The sequence below is a fragment of the Neolamprologus multifasciatus genome, chromosome 3 (genome assembly GCF_963576455.1).
Source record: "Neolamprologus multifasciatus chromosome 3, fNeoMul1.2, whole genome shotgun sequence".
Lineage (NCBI taxonomy): Eukaryota > Metazoa > Chordata > Actinopteri > Cichliformes > Cichlidae > Neolamprologus > Neolamprologus multifasciatus.
The window spans coordinates 3,646,993-3,663,395 of record NC_140441.1 but is presented as its reverse complement, the minus strand read 5'-3'; the positions used below and the strand labels follow the sequence as shown (position 1 = coordinate 3,663,395).

Genomic DNA, 16,403 nt, shown 5'->3' with positions numbered 1-16,403 from the left:
ATGTATTTTTCATATTATGTAACGTCCTGCAAAACAAGCTAAATTATACTTACTTTGTGATTGTTGTTCGAATGTTGCATGAAAATAGTTTTGTGCAGGATAAACCGTTTAGTCTGCATTAATGTGGTGCATTCACAGTACAGAACAGTGTGTGACTGCTGTGCACAGTGTCTGTGGCCTCATGGTCAGATTTATGTTGCATTAAGTGTAGCAGAGATTCATATGAATTTTAGTTTATGATAATGAGATTCAGTCATTGAGAACCAAGTTTATAACAGAGTACTTCAGTGTAGGTGATGTACATCAGTATAAAAATACACAATGCAGTTAGCAGCTGACATGCTAATGATCTTTGTATCTGGATTTATTTGACAGGGACAGTGTTCATGTTCAGGGACATCAGGATAAAAACAGAAGATGGAAACCTGCCAGATTTGAGCTAAACTGCTCATTTCCATGTGTAGTCCCTGGGCAGGTCACATGACTCTATCCAACATACAAAGACACACAAGAAAAGCCAGAGAAACAAAGACAAATCCAAACAATCCATCATACTGACTCAAAGTGATCACAGGTCTGCTTTGTTGGTGATGAGCCTTCAAAGTGGAACATGTGGACTGTTCCTTTATTACGACCACTGAAGGCCACGCCCCTCTGGTCATGTGATCATGTGGTTTGTAGGAACGCTCCTCTTCCTCAGAGGATCCACCTGTGCTTCCTCTCCTCTCTCCTCCACCTGTTACAGTGAGGGAACGTCCTCCATGATGGAGGAGCTGCTGGAAAGTGATGAGAGTTTCCTCCAGAGTGAGACCTCTGTCACAGTTCAGAGGATCTACGGCAGCAGAGACCTTCATGGACACTAAAAGTCTCAAACACACAACAACAACATCACACTGACTCCACTCTGACATCACTGATCAATAATCAAAGAACACACAGATCAAACTGATTGATCAGCCATCAGAGGAGTCGGATCAATGGAGCTGCTTCTGTTCCTGATGTCCCCTGTTTGATCCTGGACCTGAACTCTCCCTGCAGAGGAGACACAACACAGTCAGAGACACACACACACACACACACACACACACACACACACACACACACACAGAAACACACACGCACACAAACACACACACACACACACACACAAGCACAAACCTTTAACTTTGAACTGCACTGTTTTGAATCTTATCCAGATGTTCTTGCTCTGAACTCCACAGATGTATTTCCCACTGTCTCTCTCTGTGGGGTGTTTCAGGGTCAGACTGAGGTCTCCAGTTCTCAGCGGGTCTTCATTCATCTTCGTTCGGTCTCTGTAAACCTGGTGCTGTTCTTCATGCTGGTCAGAGCCGTTCTTATACACGTGGACATCTATTACTGGTTCAGGTTCATAGCGTACCCACTCTACTGTAGCATCTTCAGGCAGGTTTTGTGTGGTTCTGAAGGGCAGCTGGACAGACTCCGCCCCCTCCTCTACCTCCACCTGACACACTGAGAGGACAACAAACACAACATGAGCTGTACAAAGTGTGATTGGTGTTCACAGAGCCGCATCATGTGACTCTTTTTCTGCACTAAATGAAGCGATGGAGTGGCGCCTCCTTCAGGCAGAGAAACAGCTCATGGAGAGAAATAATTATTAGAGCAAAAACAAGAGTGGAGCTGCAAATAAGGCCGAGAGGAACTGCTTCAATAATCCAATTTAGAATCCTGAGAATGGAGCAGCCCTTATAGCAGCTCATAAGATGGTAAATGGCCTGCATTTGTATAGCGCTTTTCTAGTCCCTAAGGACCCCAAAGCGCTTTACACTTTCAGTCATCCACCCATTCACACACTGGTGATGGCAGCTACATTGTAGCCACAGCCACCCTGGGGCGCACAGACAGAGGCGAGGCTGCCGGACACTGGCGCCACCGGGCCCTCTGACCACCACCAGTAGGCAACGGGTGAAGTGTCTTGCCCAAGGACACAACGACCGAGACTGTCCAAGCCGGGGCTCAAACCAGCAACCTTCCGATTACAAGGCGAACTCCCAACTCCCAAGGAAGACAGCACGAGAAATGTTGGGGATCATTTTCAAGTGATTGACAATGAATGCAGTACACCAGTTATTGTTCATTATGTTGTTGATATGTATATGCAAAGATGGATGTTTAAATAATCTTTATAAGTGTCACTACCCAATCCGTACCGGAAACCCGATCGGTACCCCGCATGCGCGAAAGGTGTCTACTTCCGGTCAAAGCGTTTTACGATAGTTACAGGTCAGAGTATCTGTTAGGATGTTAAGAATAACAAGTATCTCTTAAAATGTTTCCAATAATGAAGCATTTCAGTACAATGTAGACAAAAACGAAGAATAAAAAGATAGTTACGGATCAGGGCTCCCCGATCCGTACCGTGCATGTGCAGATGTTTTCTTCTTCTTCTGTTCGATTAATGGCAGTGTACTCCCCAGTGTATGAGGATACTGCCACCTGCTGACTAAGCGAATGAACCCTATTGTAAACTGAATTAGCGTCATTACAAACGTGTGTTAAATTTGATTTAGTGATAGTCGAGTGTGTTTATGCTTGTCTGTGTGGAGAGGATTGACTGGAATAGTGATGATGATGTCCGCTATCACTGTCAGTTGTCAGTAAACACTTAATCTGGCTGATGAATCTACACGTGACATATTACAAAGTCTGTATTATTAAGTCTGTAATTAGGCGCCATTCTTCTTATTTTACGGCGCTGTTGTTCAATCGGGGAACGCTCTCTGTTGAGGAGAAAAGCATGAATTTGTTTGTAAACGGATTATCCATTGTTTAAATGTCCCGGTAGTCAAAAAGGAGGCAGAGCTGTGGAGAAATGCTAGGAGCTAACTGGGCGCTAACCGTATCTTTCAAATATATTGAATGTCGCAATGCTGGCAAAGAGAGGAAGTGACGTAAGATTTGCGCATGCGGGGTACCGATCGGGTTTACGGTACGGATCGGGTAGCGACAATAAGACATCTTTGAGTTTATGTTAGCTTAACCACTGTTGCTGTAATATAGTTGCCCTAATGGCAGTTTATTTGTTATATCAGACTGCAGGCAACACTGTCTATTAAGGTGACAAAAAACCAGCTGACTTCAACAGTTAAGCAAAGTGGAACCCTCTTGTCCTCCTTCCTGTATTCTGACCAATACACCATCTTGTTGGCTGCTAAGAAACTAGACATAACACTGCTATTCCAGAACACATGCACTCTGTCTTTGCCCATACTCTGCAACATTTTAGAAAAGTTTCTGGGCAGAATACGATCCTGTGCAGAGGCCAACACCATCCTTATCCACGTGGGCACAAAGCATATTCCAAAAAGTCTAAGGAACTTTGAAAGAAAAGCTTCTGGACTTCTTTAAGTTTCTTGAAGACATTTCACTTCTCATCCGAGAAGCTTCTACAGTTCTAAGAGCAATTGGTGGACAGTCCCAGATTTGCATTGAGCATTCGTGCTAACAGCCAGAAATGTTCAGACGTCTACATTGGAAAACATAAAGAGCCACCTCGACAGGACAAGACTGAGCTGTACATCTGAATCTCAAGGACAAAGATCACACTTTTGAGGATGCAAAGGTTCACATTCTGGACAGAGACGGGTGAAAGAAACCATCTATGTCCACCATGGACCAGGAGGCATCTTTCTGCAGCAGATGTTCTCCACTTCAACCAATCAAGAGCCAGACACTCTCTGCTAACATATCATATGGAGTCCAGCAAGCAGGAAACACTCCATCAAGTACCCGCTGACCACTATTTCCACGGTTCTCTGTCTTCTGGCTGTGCCCCTGAATTCTGATTTCAGTGACAGTTTTGGCTTTCAGTCGTCATCAAAACACTTTGTTTCATTCATGTTGCTGTGAAGCTTTCCTTTCTTCTCATTGACGTGTTAGGAACCAATCACAGCCCTTTCCTTTACAGCGCTCTGCTTTCACCCCTCCCTAAAAGCCCAAATTCACTCTCAGTTTAGTTCAGCTGGAGCCAAGATGACACAGAGAGCCTTTGGTCCATGAGATCTATCGAGGAGACATCAGTAACATCAGGTTTGTGTAAGCCGTCCTGTAGAACGCTTACATACAGCAGCTTCTGTCTCTGATCTCTGAGTATCTCTCAGCTTCAGCTGGGACTCCACCCAGGTGTTGGTTGGTTGTTGGCACAGGTGTAGAGCTGCTGCAGTGCCTCACAGCTGCTTTCATCCAGTTTAACACACATGAATATCCACCAAATATCAAAATAGAAACAGAAAAAACTTCAATCCACATTTTGACCTATATCTACAGCACTGACCTCGGACTTTCAGCTCCACCGTTCTCTTCAGCAGGATATTTCCCTCTCTGTTGTAGACGGTGCAGGTGTAGGTCCTGTTGTCATAGTCTGTGGGGTGTTTCAGAGTCAGACTGAGGTCTCCAGTTTTCAGCAGGTTTTCATTCATCTTCGTTTTGTCTCTATAAAACTCACTCTGTTTTTCAGGCTGGTCAGAGCCGTTCTCAAACACATGGACCTTATTATCATTGTTGTCCATCCACTCCACTTTAGCGTCTTCAGGCAGGTGAAGTGTGGTGTTGAAGGGCAGCTGGACAGACTCCACCCCTGAATCCACCTCCACCTGGGGGACTGAGAGGACAACAAAGCACAACATGAGCTTGGATGGAGACATTTGTGTTGACTCTAACAGGCTGAATGCTGCTGCTTCACTGGGAGCTCACTGTTAGATAGAAAGTGGTCAGTGTGAAGAGGAGACGCAGCAGAAAGATGAAGACTGACAGGAAGAAAGCAGTGAACAGACTGTTGGAGCTGCTGTTAGTGGGACAGGACTTTATTCAGTCTCTGAGGACCAGATTTGACTTGATGAAGCAGAGAAACACAGTCTGAGTGTTTCTGTCACACTCACTTCATCACACAGCTCAGTTTGACAACATTTGGAAGAATTTGATAGAAGCGTTCCTTTAGTAAAAGCACCAAGAAAACACCATGAAAACACCTCACTACACACAAAACTGCAGTACTGGCAAATTGTACATAAAGTATGAAAAGTCAAAGTACTTATTGTGCAGAACAATGTTCCCATCAGTGTTCTATGGATCAATATTACTGCTGCACATGTTTAAGGCTGAGCTCATTTCAAATCCTTTCTATTGTGTTGAATCTGCAGTAATGCATCATATTCTATAAAATCATATGTTTGTAGTGGCTGTCCTGTGAGGACCACGTATCTCTAAATAAACAGCTGTTAATGAGCTCACAAACACAGGCCTACAGCTTGATTTGAAAAAGTCCATTCAATAGAAAATCAACAATCACAGCTGGACTCACTACCCCATTCATACAAAACTGCTCAAAGACGTCCTGACATTAATTCATGCTTCAAATCATATGATCAGCCTATCTCTAATAATTTGTACCACAGGCCTTCAAGCTGACAGTAGGTAAAGCGTTACATAAAAAGCATCTCTTTTCATCTCAATCCACATTTTGACCTGTATCTACAGCACTGACCTCTGACTTTCAGCTCCACTTGTTTCTCCATCAGGATGTTTCCCTCCCTGCTGTAGACGGTGCAGGTGTAGGTGGAGTTGTCTCCATCTGTGGGGTGTTTCAGGGTCAGACTGAGGTCTCCAGGTTCCAGTAAGTTTCTCTTCATCTTTGTTCGGTTCTTGTATTTATCGTCCTGTTCTTCAGGCTGGTCAGAGCCGTTCTCATACACGTGGACCTTCCTGTCATCTTCATCCTTCCACTCCACTTTAGCATCTTTAGGCAGACAAACTGTTGTTTTGCAGATCAGCTGGACAGACTCCACCCCTGAATCCACCCCCACCTGGTAAACTGAGAGGACAACAAAGCACAACATGAGCTGTAGTGAAGTTACTAATGTTCTCCTTATGACCTGTTACAGAGGACTTATTTCTGTGCTTGTCCTGTTAGACCTCAGTGTAGACCACAACATTTTACTACTATATACTACTGTATTTTATTGTTTTTCACTAAGTTTATTATTTTATCGTATTTATTATTCTTATTATATCTATTATGTTTCCATTGTTCAGCACTTTGGTCAGCCTTGTGTGTTTTTAAAGTGCTATATAAATAAACAATGATGATGATGATACTACAAACACTAGAACATTATTAAAGGAAATTTACTACAGTGATTTGAATCATATCTGATAGATTCCAGTTTGAGGAGCTTTCTTCACACACAAAGCTTGCTGCTCCTAATTTCATCACATTGATCCTGAACCTTTATATAACTATAACCAACACACACATATTAGATGTCAGTGACCACTGTGTGAAAATAATAAATATTAATGACAGTATAATAAAATAAATGTATAATCAAATCTTATCATGGAGATCTCTGTAACGTAGTTTTTTTTTTTTAACCTTTATTGGATTACAGTGATCTGGTGTACATTGCATTGTAAATGGTAAAGGGACCCAAAAGCGCTTTACACAACCAGTCATCCACACATCCACACACTGGTGATGGCAGCTACATTGTAGCCACAGCCACCTGGGGCGCACAGACAGAGGCGAGGCTGCTGGACACTGGCGCCACCGAGCCCTCTGACCACCACCAGTAGGTGAAGTGTTTTGCCCAAGGACACAATGGCTAAGACTGTCGGAGGGCTCGAATCAGCAACCGTCAAATTACAAGATGAGCTGCAACCTCGTGAGTCACGATCGCGATTGTATTGTAAAGTTACAATATTATTCACATGTCTGTGTTCTCGAGTATTAGTTGGGGTTTTTTTTGTAACCTCTGCTAACTCATGACCAATCACAGTGAAACTTTTGGTAAAAAGTAAAACTGGTTAAATTGCAGATAATGAAAGAACAGCTTGTCCACATGCAGCCTCTGTGTCAGATCAATGCAGTGAAGCACACACACTGTTTAGTAAAGTCATGCTGTGGAGCTGTTTCACTGATCAATGACTGAGTCTGAAGGAGGTTTTCTGACTTCTGGAACAAACCTGGAAGTTTCTCTTCAGCTCTCTGTATCAGCTGTTTATAACTCTCAACTCTTTCAGCTTCTGGAACAAGTTTGTGTGAGCCACAGTCAAGGAGCCACCAGAGGACACCTGCTGACCATCGGCATTATGGGTAGTGTAGTAGGAGACACTCACCTGACATGAAATAGTGCCGGAAATAAAATAGAAGACCTCCAGAAACCACAAGAAGAACCAGGAGAACCAGGAGAGCTGTGGCCCAGGATGGAAACTGTTCTGTGGAGAAACAAAAAGAACAGCATGACCTTTGACCTCTGACTGACCTAATAGGCCTACATTTCAATCAAAGAGCCAATATGATTGCTCTGATAAGTTTTATCTGAGTGATGACCGATGTATCTACAGCAGGTGTTTGTTAATGACCTGCAGCACCTTTGACCTGCAGCTGTACATCACTCCAACTCAGTTCACGTCCAAAATCTCTGATGGAGCAGGTGTAGGTGGCGCTGTCAGACAGTTGGAGGTTGGTCAGGTTCAGGCTGAGGTCTCCAGTTTCCAGAGCGTCAGTCTTCATGGATGTTCGGCCGCTGTAACGCTGGTTTTGATCTTTCAGTTCGTCTCCTTGAAGCTGACGGTGGTGGACGGTTGGAGGACTGAGGTCGGAGCGACTCCACACCACTGAGGCATTTCTTAGGTTGAAAGTGTCAAACTCACAGGGCAGCACTACAAATGATGCCCCCTCATATGATTCCACAGCTGAGGCATGCTGGGAAACTGAGGACACACAGACAGAGACTCCATGAGTCACTTTGAGGTGAAGATCAAGTTTAGACACATTTACAGAAACCAGGAGACAGAACGACAGAAACATTCAACATTTTAACAACTCACAGATAAAAAAAGGAAGAGGCCGGAAGTTTAGAGGAAGTGGAGGAACGAGCAGATGTGAGGCTTTAAAAGTTAGTTCTGTATCTAACAGACAGCTGGTGCAGTTCAATTTGCATGAGAATGATAAGGATTGCTGTCTTTCAGTTTGTAAAAACATCTGTAACCTGAGTTGTGGATGAGCTAAAGTGGGAACATGTTTGGCTGAGTGCTGAGTAGAGATAACAGTCCAAACATGATGAGGGGATGGAGGTTTTCTCCAAGTCTGTGTCAGATGAGAATGTGTGACTGATGAAACAGCACAAATAGACTGAGAGTGGAAGTCCTGATGTTGGAGGACAGATGTTCAAGTCTTTTTTACAAATTAAAGGTTTGGGAGTGACTAAGAGGAATCCAGATCTGAAATCACTAAGCTGATGGAAGCGTTTTACATCAGAGCAACAGATTCAGAATACATTTTTGTTGCTGCAATTAGTGCAACATACAGCTGTATATCATCCACGCAACAGTGGAAATAACACAGTATTTTCAGATTATCCCAAAAAGTTGATTCTGGTCATCTGGACGTAGCGTTTTGTGAGATAAGTGTTTTGTCACTCATCCAAGTGACTTCTTCAGTCTCAGCTGACTGCAGGTTTCAATCTTATAAACAGTACCTTTGCATAATGACTGAAACCAGCTCACTGAAGGAACAATGGGCTGGGAGGTCAGTTTCTTAATCATTAGTATGCAAATCCTGCACAGACATGCCGTCCCAGCATGTCTGTGCAGGATTCAGACAGACAGGCTGGGAAACATGGAATAAAACATAAGGAGGGGAAACAAGGCACCAGAACTCTAATACTCAGAGGGAGACACGAGGGGAAATCCAATAAACTACACTGAACAACTTAGGACCCATAGAATAACCCCTAGAACTACAAATGAACTCAACATGATGTAGAGACACAAGAAAACAGAGAAGGCTGTGTAAAAATGACTCAGGACAATGACAGTAAGTACTTAAGTACAGTTTTAAGGTATCTGTACTTTACTTAAATATGTAGCTGATCTGAAAGCCACCAAGAAGATTCCAGAGATTTGAAAGTTGCTGCTTTGGATTGTTAGTTTGATCTGAATCAGAATCCAGTGTTTGATGGAAATCTCCTCCTGCTGCACTTCAACACATTAAAGAGAGAGAGATGAAAGAAAAGCTGATGATGAGAGCAGAGAGAGGAAGGTGTACTTACCGTGCAGGAGGATCACAAACACCACAAACATCTTCATGTTCCTGTCAAACTCAGAGACTCTTTAAAAGCCCTTCAGGACATCAGCTCACAGCAGCTTCACTTTCCTCTGCTGATCATCTACTGACACTCTCACACTGTCACAGCTCAGAGTTCAGCTTCACACTTTGTTAAAGCACATCTGTGGAATGAAGTCCGGCCGGCCACAGATCACTTCTGAGAAAAGAGGAGGACGTCGGCTTTCCTCCTAGTTTCTTGCCCGAGCGCTCCGGTTGGAGGCGGCTGCTGCAGCCTCACCCTGACATGCACAAAGCTCCACCTTCAGTCCTGACACTCAAACTTCCCTTCCGCTGTCGCTACAATGATGCAGATGTGAAAAGCTCAGTACAGGTTATCAACGAGGCCAGGTTCTCTGATCACAGCGATCCTCTGTTTCTAAAGTCCCACATGATCATATTTATGATGTGGTTTCTTTTCAAATCAGGCAAATAAAGTTTAAAGTCTGCGTGTCTCCAGACTGTGTCCACAGTGTTTCAGTGCAGCAGAGTGAATCTGATTTACTGGCAGCTTTTTGTCCTTTCACTGAACAAGAAGCTCCAACAGAGATGAACTGAAGATGTGTTTCTATCGTTGCTTCATGATGGAATAATGCTGGCATCAATATAAAAATGGGACTTTTGGTTGTCGGTGATATTTGTGAGGCTCACATGTGTGAATGTTGTTGTTTGGAGGCTCAGCAGCTTTAATGAGAAGAATGGAGGCCAGGCATATATCAGCACTGCTGCTGCCTGAGCCTGTTCACTCCCTGCTTGGTGTCCACACTGTGGACTTTATATGTGCTGTTTATACTGTGTGTGTCAGAGCTGACGGTTCAATACACACAAATATGCCACATAATGTGAGCGCACACTCTGTGTGTGGCACATTCCAACAGTGCTGTTTGTGTGTCAAAAAACAAGCAGAACAAAGGTTCAGTTTAAAAAGAATGACTACACCCTGAGGGTTCCTCGGGTGGCTCAGCAGGTAGAGCAAGTCCTCTCCTGACTCCTCCCACCAGCATGTCAAAGTGATCTGTACAAATGAAACTGAGGTTATTGTTCTCGTCCTTAAACATCATAGAAATATGGTATCTAACCAGATTCTTTTTCTGGATGGCATTACCTTCGCCTCCAGTAACACTGTGAGGAACCTTGGAGTCATTTTTGACCAATTCAATTCAATTCAATTTTATTCATATAGCGCCAAATCACAACAAAAGTCGCCTCAATGTGCTATTATATTGTACAGTAGATCGTACAATAATAGAAAGAAAGGCCCAATGGAAAAATGTACCATGTCAACCAATTAATTAAGTGGGATTTGGTTTTTGGTGAGAGAGAGAGAGAGAGATTTTAGATGTGGGAGATTTGTGACGTTTGGTGTGGAGTGTATAGTTAGTGTGTTGTCTCGTGTAGTTGTTCTGTTGTGTAGTCGTTTTGTGTGTCAGTGAGGGCACTGATGAATGTCACAGAGGCACATTTGTAAACACTGTCACTGAGTAGAAAACCAGTGGAGTGATACACCTCCTGCTGTCAGGCCTGCAGGTTTATCCCTGTGCTGTTCTCCTCTGTCTTTTGGTGGACCAACATTGTTTTTTCCTGTCACACATAATTTGTGGGTTTTTATACTTATTGGGCTACAAATGTATTTATCATACAGGCTATACAGGACATAAAATCAAAACTCACATGTTTTATGTAACTAAAGTGTGTAATTATGTGGGCTACAGACAATAATTAAATTATAAACTATATGTATATGAAAAACGTGTATACTTACTGCATTTGAATTATTTTAACCACATGTAACCACCTGCATGTGTGTTTGAAAAACAGGCTTTGATTTTGCCCCCTCATTTGATTTCTTTGCCACCCTCATGCCACCCTAAGAAAATGTCTCTAGATCCGCCCCTGCATATACAGTGGCTTGCAAAAGTATTCGGCCCCCTTGAACTTTCCCACATTTTGTCACATTACAGCCACAAACATGAATCAATTTTATTGGACTTCCACGTGAAGGACCAACACAAAGTGGTGAACACGTGAGAAGTGGAACGGAAATCATACATGATTCCAAACATTTTTTACAAATAAATAACTGCAAAGTGGGGTGACAATGTTGTTGTCTTGAGTTCCTTCTTTTTCCCTTCCGAACACACGCATGTAAAGGAAGCACTTAAAACATGTGGTTATCCTAATTGGGCGTTCATAAAGTCAGCAAAGAGGCAAAGAAAAGAAGATGAGACACCAACTAGGGAGGATAAGAAGGACAGACGCAACAACATTGTCATCACCTATGTAGCCGGTGTATCAGAGAAACTCAGGAGGGTTTTCTCCAAGCATGACATCCCGGTGTACTTCAGACCCAGCAACACACTCAGACAAAAACTGGTTCACCCGAAAGACAAAACGCCAAAACACAAACTTAACAATGTGGTGTTTGCTGTACAGCAGCAAGGAATGCCCAGACCTCTACATTGGAGAGACCAAACCGCCACTTCACAAGCGCATGGCACAACACAGAAGAGCCACGTCCACAGGACAAGACTCAGCTGTCCATCTGCATCTAAAGGTCAAAGGTCACTCTTTCAAGGATGCCAATGTTCCCATTTTGGACAGATGGTTTGAAAGAAGAGTGAAAGAAGCCATTTATGTCCATTGTGAGAAACCATCCTTGAACAGAGCGGTGGTTTACGACACCAACTGTCTGCCATCTATAATCCAGTTTTGAGATCCTTAACGGACGCCTTAACGCCCAGGAACAGAGTCCGCACAATGTGGTGAGCCACACGGTAAATCAGGGTTCCTACTGCGATGAGCTGTGGCTTTCCATGCTTTCAGGTGACAGCCCGGGTGGTTAACACAGGGAGTTGTGGGGAATAATCCAGCTCCAACAAGTCTCAGGCGTATCTTATTGGCAGCAGCCCAAGAGTAAAGCCCCTGAAGATCCAGTTCTCTGCTAAGCCGACGAAGCAGCACAAAAAAGCCCGCTCTCTTCCCCCATTACCTCAGATGAGGCCTGGGAAGCAAAAAAGAGCTGACTGGCAAGAATGGAGGTAAACCTGGTGCTGCGCCGCGCCCAAGCGCCCAAGCGCCCAAGCGCCGCGCCCAAGCGCCGCGCCCAAGCGCCGGTGGAAAAACACCCTTGTTTCGTTGACTCTGAAAATTATCCATAGCAGATTTAACGCTATCGCAATAACACATGGTGATCATAAATCCGGAGGGAGATGATGCTGGACAAAAGTGTAGAAAAGACACGAGCACAACTTTAAAAGTAAACAAACAGATGGACAGAGGCAGCGGCACAGCCAAACACAGGCGCCATCTTGCATCTGTGAACCAGTGCACCTTACATTCCTTGCTAAAGATAAGACTTTATTAATCCCTCGGGTGGGTTCCTCTGGGAAATTCGGTTTCCAAAAGCACAGCACCGACAGAAGTTACAGAGCGTGAGCAGAATATTATATATATACACATATATAAATACAGAGACATATATAAATAAAATATACGAAGGGGATAAATAGAATAAATAGGAATAAAAATAAAAATACAAGTGAATTGCACATTTCAAGTATTGAAGTCTGTCTTATGTAGGAAAAAAGACCCGTTCATCGACAGGGCGCGTTATAGTCCGAAAAATACGGTAATATTCTAGAAATAATAATAATAATGGATTGCATTTATATAGCTCTTTTCAAGGCACCCAAAGCACTTTACAATGCCACTATTCATTCACTCTCAGCTACAGTTGTAGCCACAGTTGCCCTGGGGAAGACTGACAGAAGCGAGGCTGCCATATCGCCATATCAGCCAACACCTGGCCAACAGGTGTCTTGCCCAAGGACACAACGACCAGGACAGAGAGCCCGGGGATGAAACCGGCGACCTTCCGGTTACAGATGTGTTTCCCAACCGCCTGAGCCACGGTCGTCCCAACACACCTGTCCTATCAATTGTCCGTAACACTTCCTACGTTGGAATAGCCATCAGCATGAGCTATCGCATTTGCATTATAATATTTATTTACATTTTTCATGCAGTGTATCTCAAAAATACCCTCAAAATATCAAAATGTCCTGTTCAATTCAATTCAATTTTATTTATATGAAATATATAGCCAAATATATAGCGCCAGATCACAACAAAAGTCGCCTCAAGGCGCTTCATAGATACAGAGAAAAGTAACCATGATGGTAACCTTCTGCTAACCGCTTTGACGTTTCAAACGTGGCAAACTTGTCTGTGTCTGCACCGATTTCCAGATTTAATGAACTGATATCGGTTTATTCCAGTTAAAATCAATTTTAATTGAAAAATCGATTATTAAAACCCACCCCTACTGTGTGTGTGTGTGTGAGTACTGTAACTCCTTTATTTCACACAGACAGCTTCAGCATTTGTTCTGCTTTCTCTGCTTTTATTTGAATGTAACAGAAAAACACGACTAGAATTTACACAAACGTGTTTACAGACTGACTTTAATGTGTTTCTGCACATGCTTGTCCTCTGGTCATGTGATCATGTGTTTGTAGGAACCCTCCTCTTCCTCAGAGGATCCACCTGTGCTTCCTCTCCTCTCTCCTCCACCTGTTACAGTGAGGGAACGTCCTCCATGATGGAGGAGCTGCTGGAAAGTGCTGAGAGTTTCCTCCAGAGTGAGACCTCTGTCACAGTTCAGAGGATCTACGGCAGCAGAGACCTTCATGGACACTAAAAGTCTCAAACACACAACAACAACATCACACTGACTCCACTCTGACATCACTGATCAATAATCAAAGAACACACAGATCAAACTGATTGATCAGCCATCAGAGGAGTCGGATCAATGGAGCTGCTTCTGTTCCTGATGTCCCCTGTTTGATCCTGGACCTGAACTCTCCCTGCAGAGGAGACACAACACAGTCAGACACACAAAACTTGCTTCCTTCCTCAGACATAATCGGTGAAAACTGGTCCAGTGAGGTCCTGCAGAGAGTTTTCAATAACACAGGAGATGTGCTAACTCCAGAGTTCAGATGACAGTGAGCTGGGTTGAGCCACAGACTGAGCAGCAGAGCACAGAAGCACTATTGACCATCATCCTGCTGGTCTGTGCACACTTAATCTACTCCATCACTGTGTCATTCTCCTTATTCAACAGTCTTTGTTTGGTTATAGTTCATAGTTTTGGTGCATGATTCATAGAGTTATGATGTCTTTGTGTTTCCCTGGTGAGTATTAATAATGGGTAGAACCTTAGATTTCTGAAACAATTAAAATATTCAGTAAGCATTAAAGAAAAATCCTAAAACAGGACACCTACACTGTTTGTACACAGACTGGGCCGATGTTTGAATTCAGGTTTCATATTTCCTCTTTACTCTCAAACCTTCGAACAGCTGCGAGTCTGCAGCTGAGACAATAACAACTCAAACTGTTGGTTATTTTCAGAGTCTTGTTTTAAAATCACTTGGAACCGTCATGTTTTCAGTGATTCTTTTATTTCCAGCATGTTTTAAAAGCATCACAGATCCTGTGCTGGTGGAATATGTTTTATATGTGCAGGTTCAGCCGTACTTCACTGAAACCACTGAGCGAAGCAAAACTGTGCATCGCCTTGTCACAACAACGTGTTTATTAATTTAAGGTTTTTGAAACCGTACACAGGTTTTTAATTTCTTTAGCTGTTGCTAAATCTCTATTACACTGATGGATGCTGACCTTGCTTTGTAGTACAGGGCTCAGGAAGATATAATATCAGCAAAGTTCATCACAGTCAGGATTTATTTACCTTACTGTGGTTTAACTTTCTCTGTTGCGCTTCTGCCTAAACTGAGTACATTTAAACTCTAAAGTTTACCACCCGTAGCCTAAAAAACAAGCAGCACCAGCTGAGGCTTGTCAGCTCAGGTGAGAGGATTACAAAACCACCTCAATCTAGAGGAGCTCTACACCAAATGGTGGTGAACGAGAGTCATGAGCCCTCATAGGAAGCCCAGTCACACCAAAAACATCTTCTGATGGGCAAGACAGAAAACGAGCCGGAGCTTCTAACCTCAGATCATCATACTGAAACATACCAGCACTAAAGCCCCTCCCTCACTACTCAAATACTCACTCATGAACATCTGTCGTTATTACTCTGTTAATGCTAATTTTTCTGTGGTTGTGTTTCTTTCTTTAATTATTCTGAACTCGTAACAACCATTTAACGGTGCATTAACTTACATATCAGAGCAAAGACACAAACAAACCTGTGACTGTGAGCAGCACTGTTTTCTTCCTCCAGATGTCCCCACTGATGACCACACAGCTGTACTCTCCACTGTCTCTCTCTGTGGGCTGTTTCAGGGTCAGACTGAGGTCTCCAGTTCTCAGCAGGTCTTCATTCACTCTTGTTCGGTCTCTGTAAACCTGGTGCTGTTTGTCAGGCTGGTCAGATCCACTCTGACACATGTGAACCATCATGTATTCTGGTTTATATCGTTCCCACTTCACTGTGGCCTTTTCAGGAAGCTCAGCTGTGGTTTGGAAAGGCAGCTTTGCAAACTCCACCCCCTGCTCCACGATCACCTGACAGTCTGAGGGGACAACAAATACAACACACACAACATGAGCTCTACACAAAGCAACAGATGGTTTTCACAGTTTCACAGTTGTAGAGAAATCTGAAGAACAGAAGCAGATCTCAGAATAAAAAAATAAAAGAGGCAGAAATATTTTTCATTCAGTTCAAATCCAGTCTTTAAAAAACAACCCTTGTGTCCTGACTGCAAACTGACAGCTGATTTAATGGGAGAGAGACTTTACAACTAAACGTTCTGCCTCTAATTCCACTTTTAGAAACTCTGGGAATCACATGTTAGCCTGCTGTTATGGTCCCTGCACTGGGCAATGTGTTGTCTCTCTCTCGCTCCTCTGCCTGGGCGGCGCTCATCAGGGGCTCGCGCCTCTGGACCACACACCTGTTCTCAGTCACTGATTTTCAGGATGCTGAGCTCTATTTAAGAGAGCGGTTCTGTGTTACTCATCGCTGGACTGTTGACTAGTCTGCATCTACCCCGGTCCGGTCCCCATAAACCTGAGTGTGGTAATACGGTACTGTAAGGTTTCTAAGATAGAATGGAGCCTGATCATTCATGAACACATCTGCCTCCATTTCCCAACACTGACTGAAAGGTTACACACAGTAATGCTATCAAAAGTAATTATTGTATCCAAAACCATGTTTCTGAGAGTGTGAGGTCCAAATGTAATAACTTCAGTTTCTCTGAATTTGGAAACAGGAAGA

At 43.4% G+C, this 16,403-nt stretch overlaps 2 protein-coding genes across 12 annotated transcripts in view; both read right to left on the bottom strand.

Moving 5' to 3' along the window:
* Nucleotides 1-361: 361 nt before the first annotated feature.
* On the bottom strand, nt 362-9,940 carry LOC146521106 (butyrophilin-like protein 2). 2 transcript variants are annotated; one of them, XM_085154419.1, is made up of 7 exons: nt 9,093-9,940; nt 7,411-7,752; nt 7,156-7,254; nt 5,525-5,851; nt 4,316-4,642; nt 1,159-1,491; nt 362-1,032 (listed from the first exon to the last, which is right to left on the bottom strand). In XM_085154419.1, exons 1-7 carry the CDS (start codon nt 9,127-9,129, stop codon nt 941-943), a joined length of 1,557 nt encoding a protein of 518 aa, XP_085010545.1. In that variant the 5' UTR covers nt 9,130-9,940; the 3' UTR covers nt 362-940. The 2 variants fall into 2 exon arrangements, with proteins under 2 accessions (XP_085010545.1, XP_085010544.1); XM_085154418.1 differs by having other exon boundaries at nt 7,402-7,752; nt 9,093-9,527.
* A 3,586-nt stretch (nt 9,941-13,526) lies between these two features.
* The window catches only part of LOC146521105 (muscle M-line assembly protein unc-89-like), a 28,205-nt gene continuing 25,328 nt past the window's right edge, over nt 13,527-16,403 (bottom strand). For 8 of the 10 annotated variants that reach the window (XM_085154280.1, XM_085154278.1, XM_085154283.1 and 5 more), the window contains 2 exons: nt 15,367-15,693; nt 13,527-14,013 (listed from right to left, as the gene is read on the bottom strand). In XM_085154280.1, the coding sequence (XP_085010406.1) occupies nt 13,922-14,013; nt 15,367-15,693 (419 nt within the window). In that variant the 3' untranslated portion in view covers nt 13,527-13,921. The remainder of the gene's footprint in view (nt 14,014-15,366; nt 15,694-16,403) is intronic. The other 2 variants (XM_085154288.1, XM_085154284.1) reach the window with 1 other exon arrangement.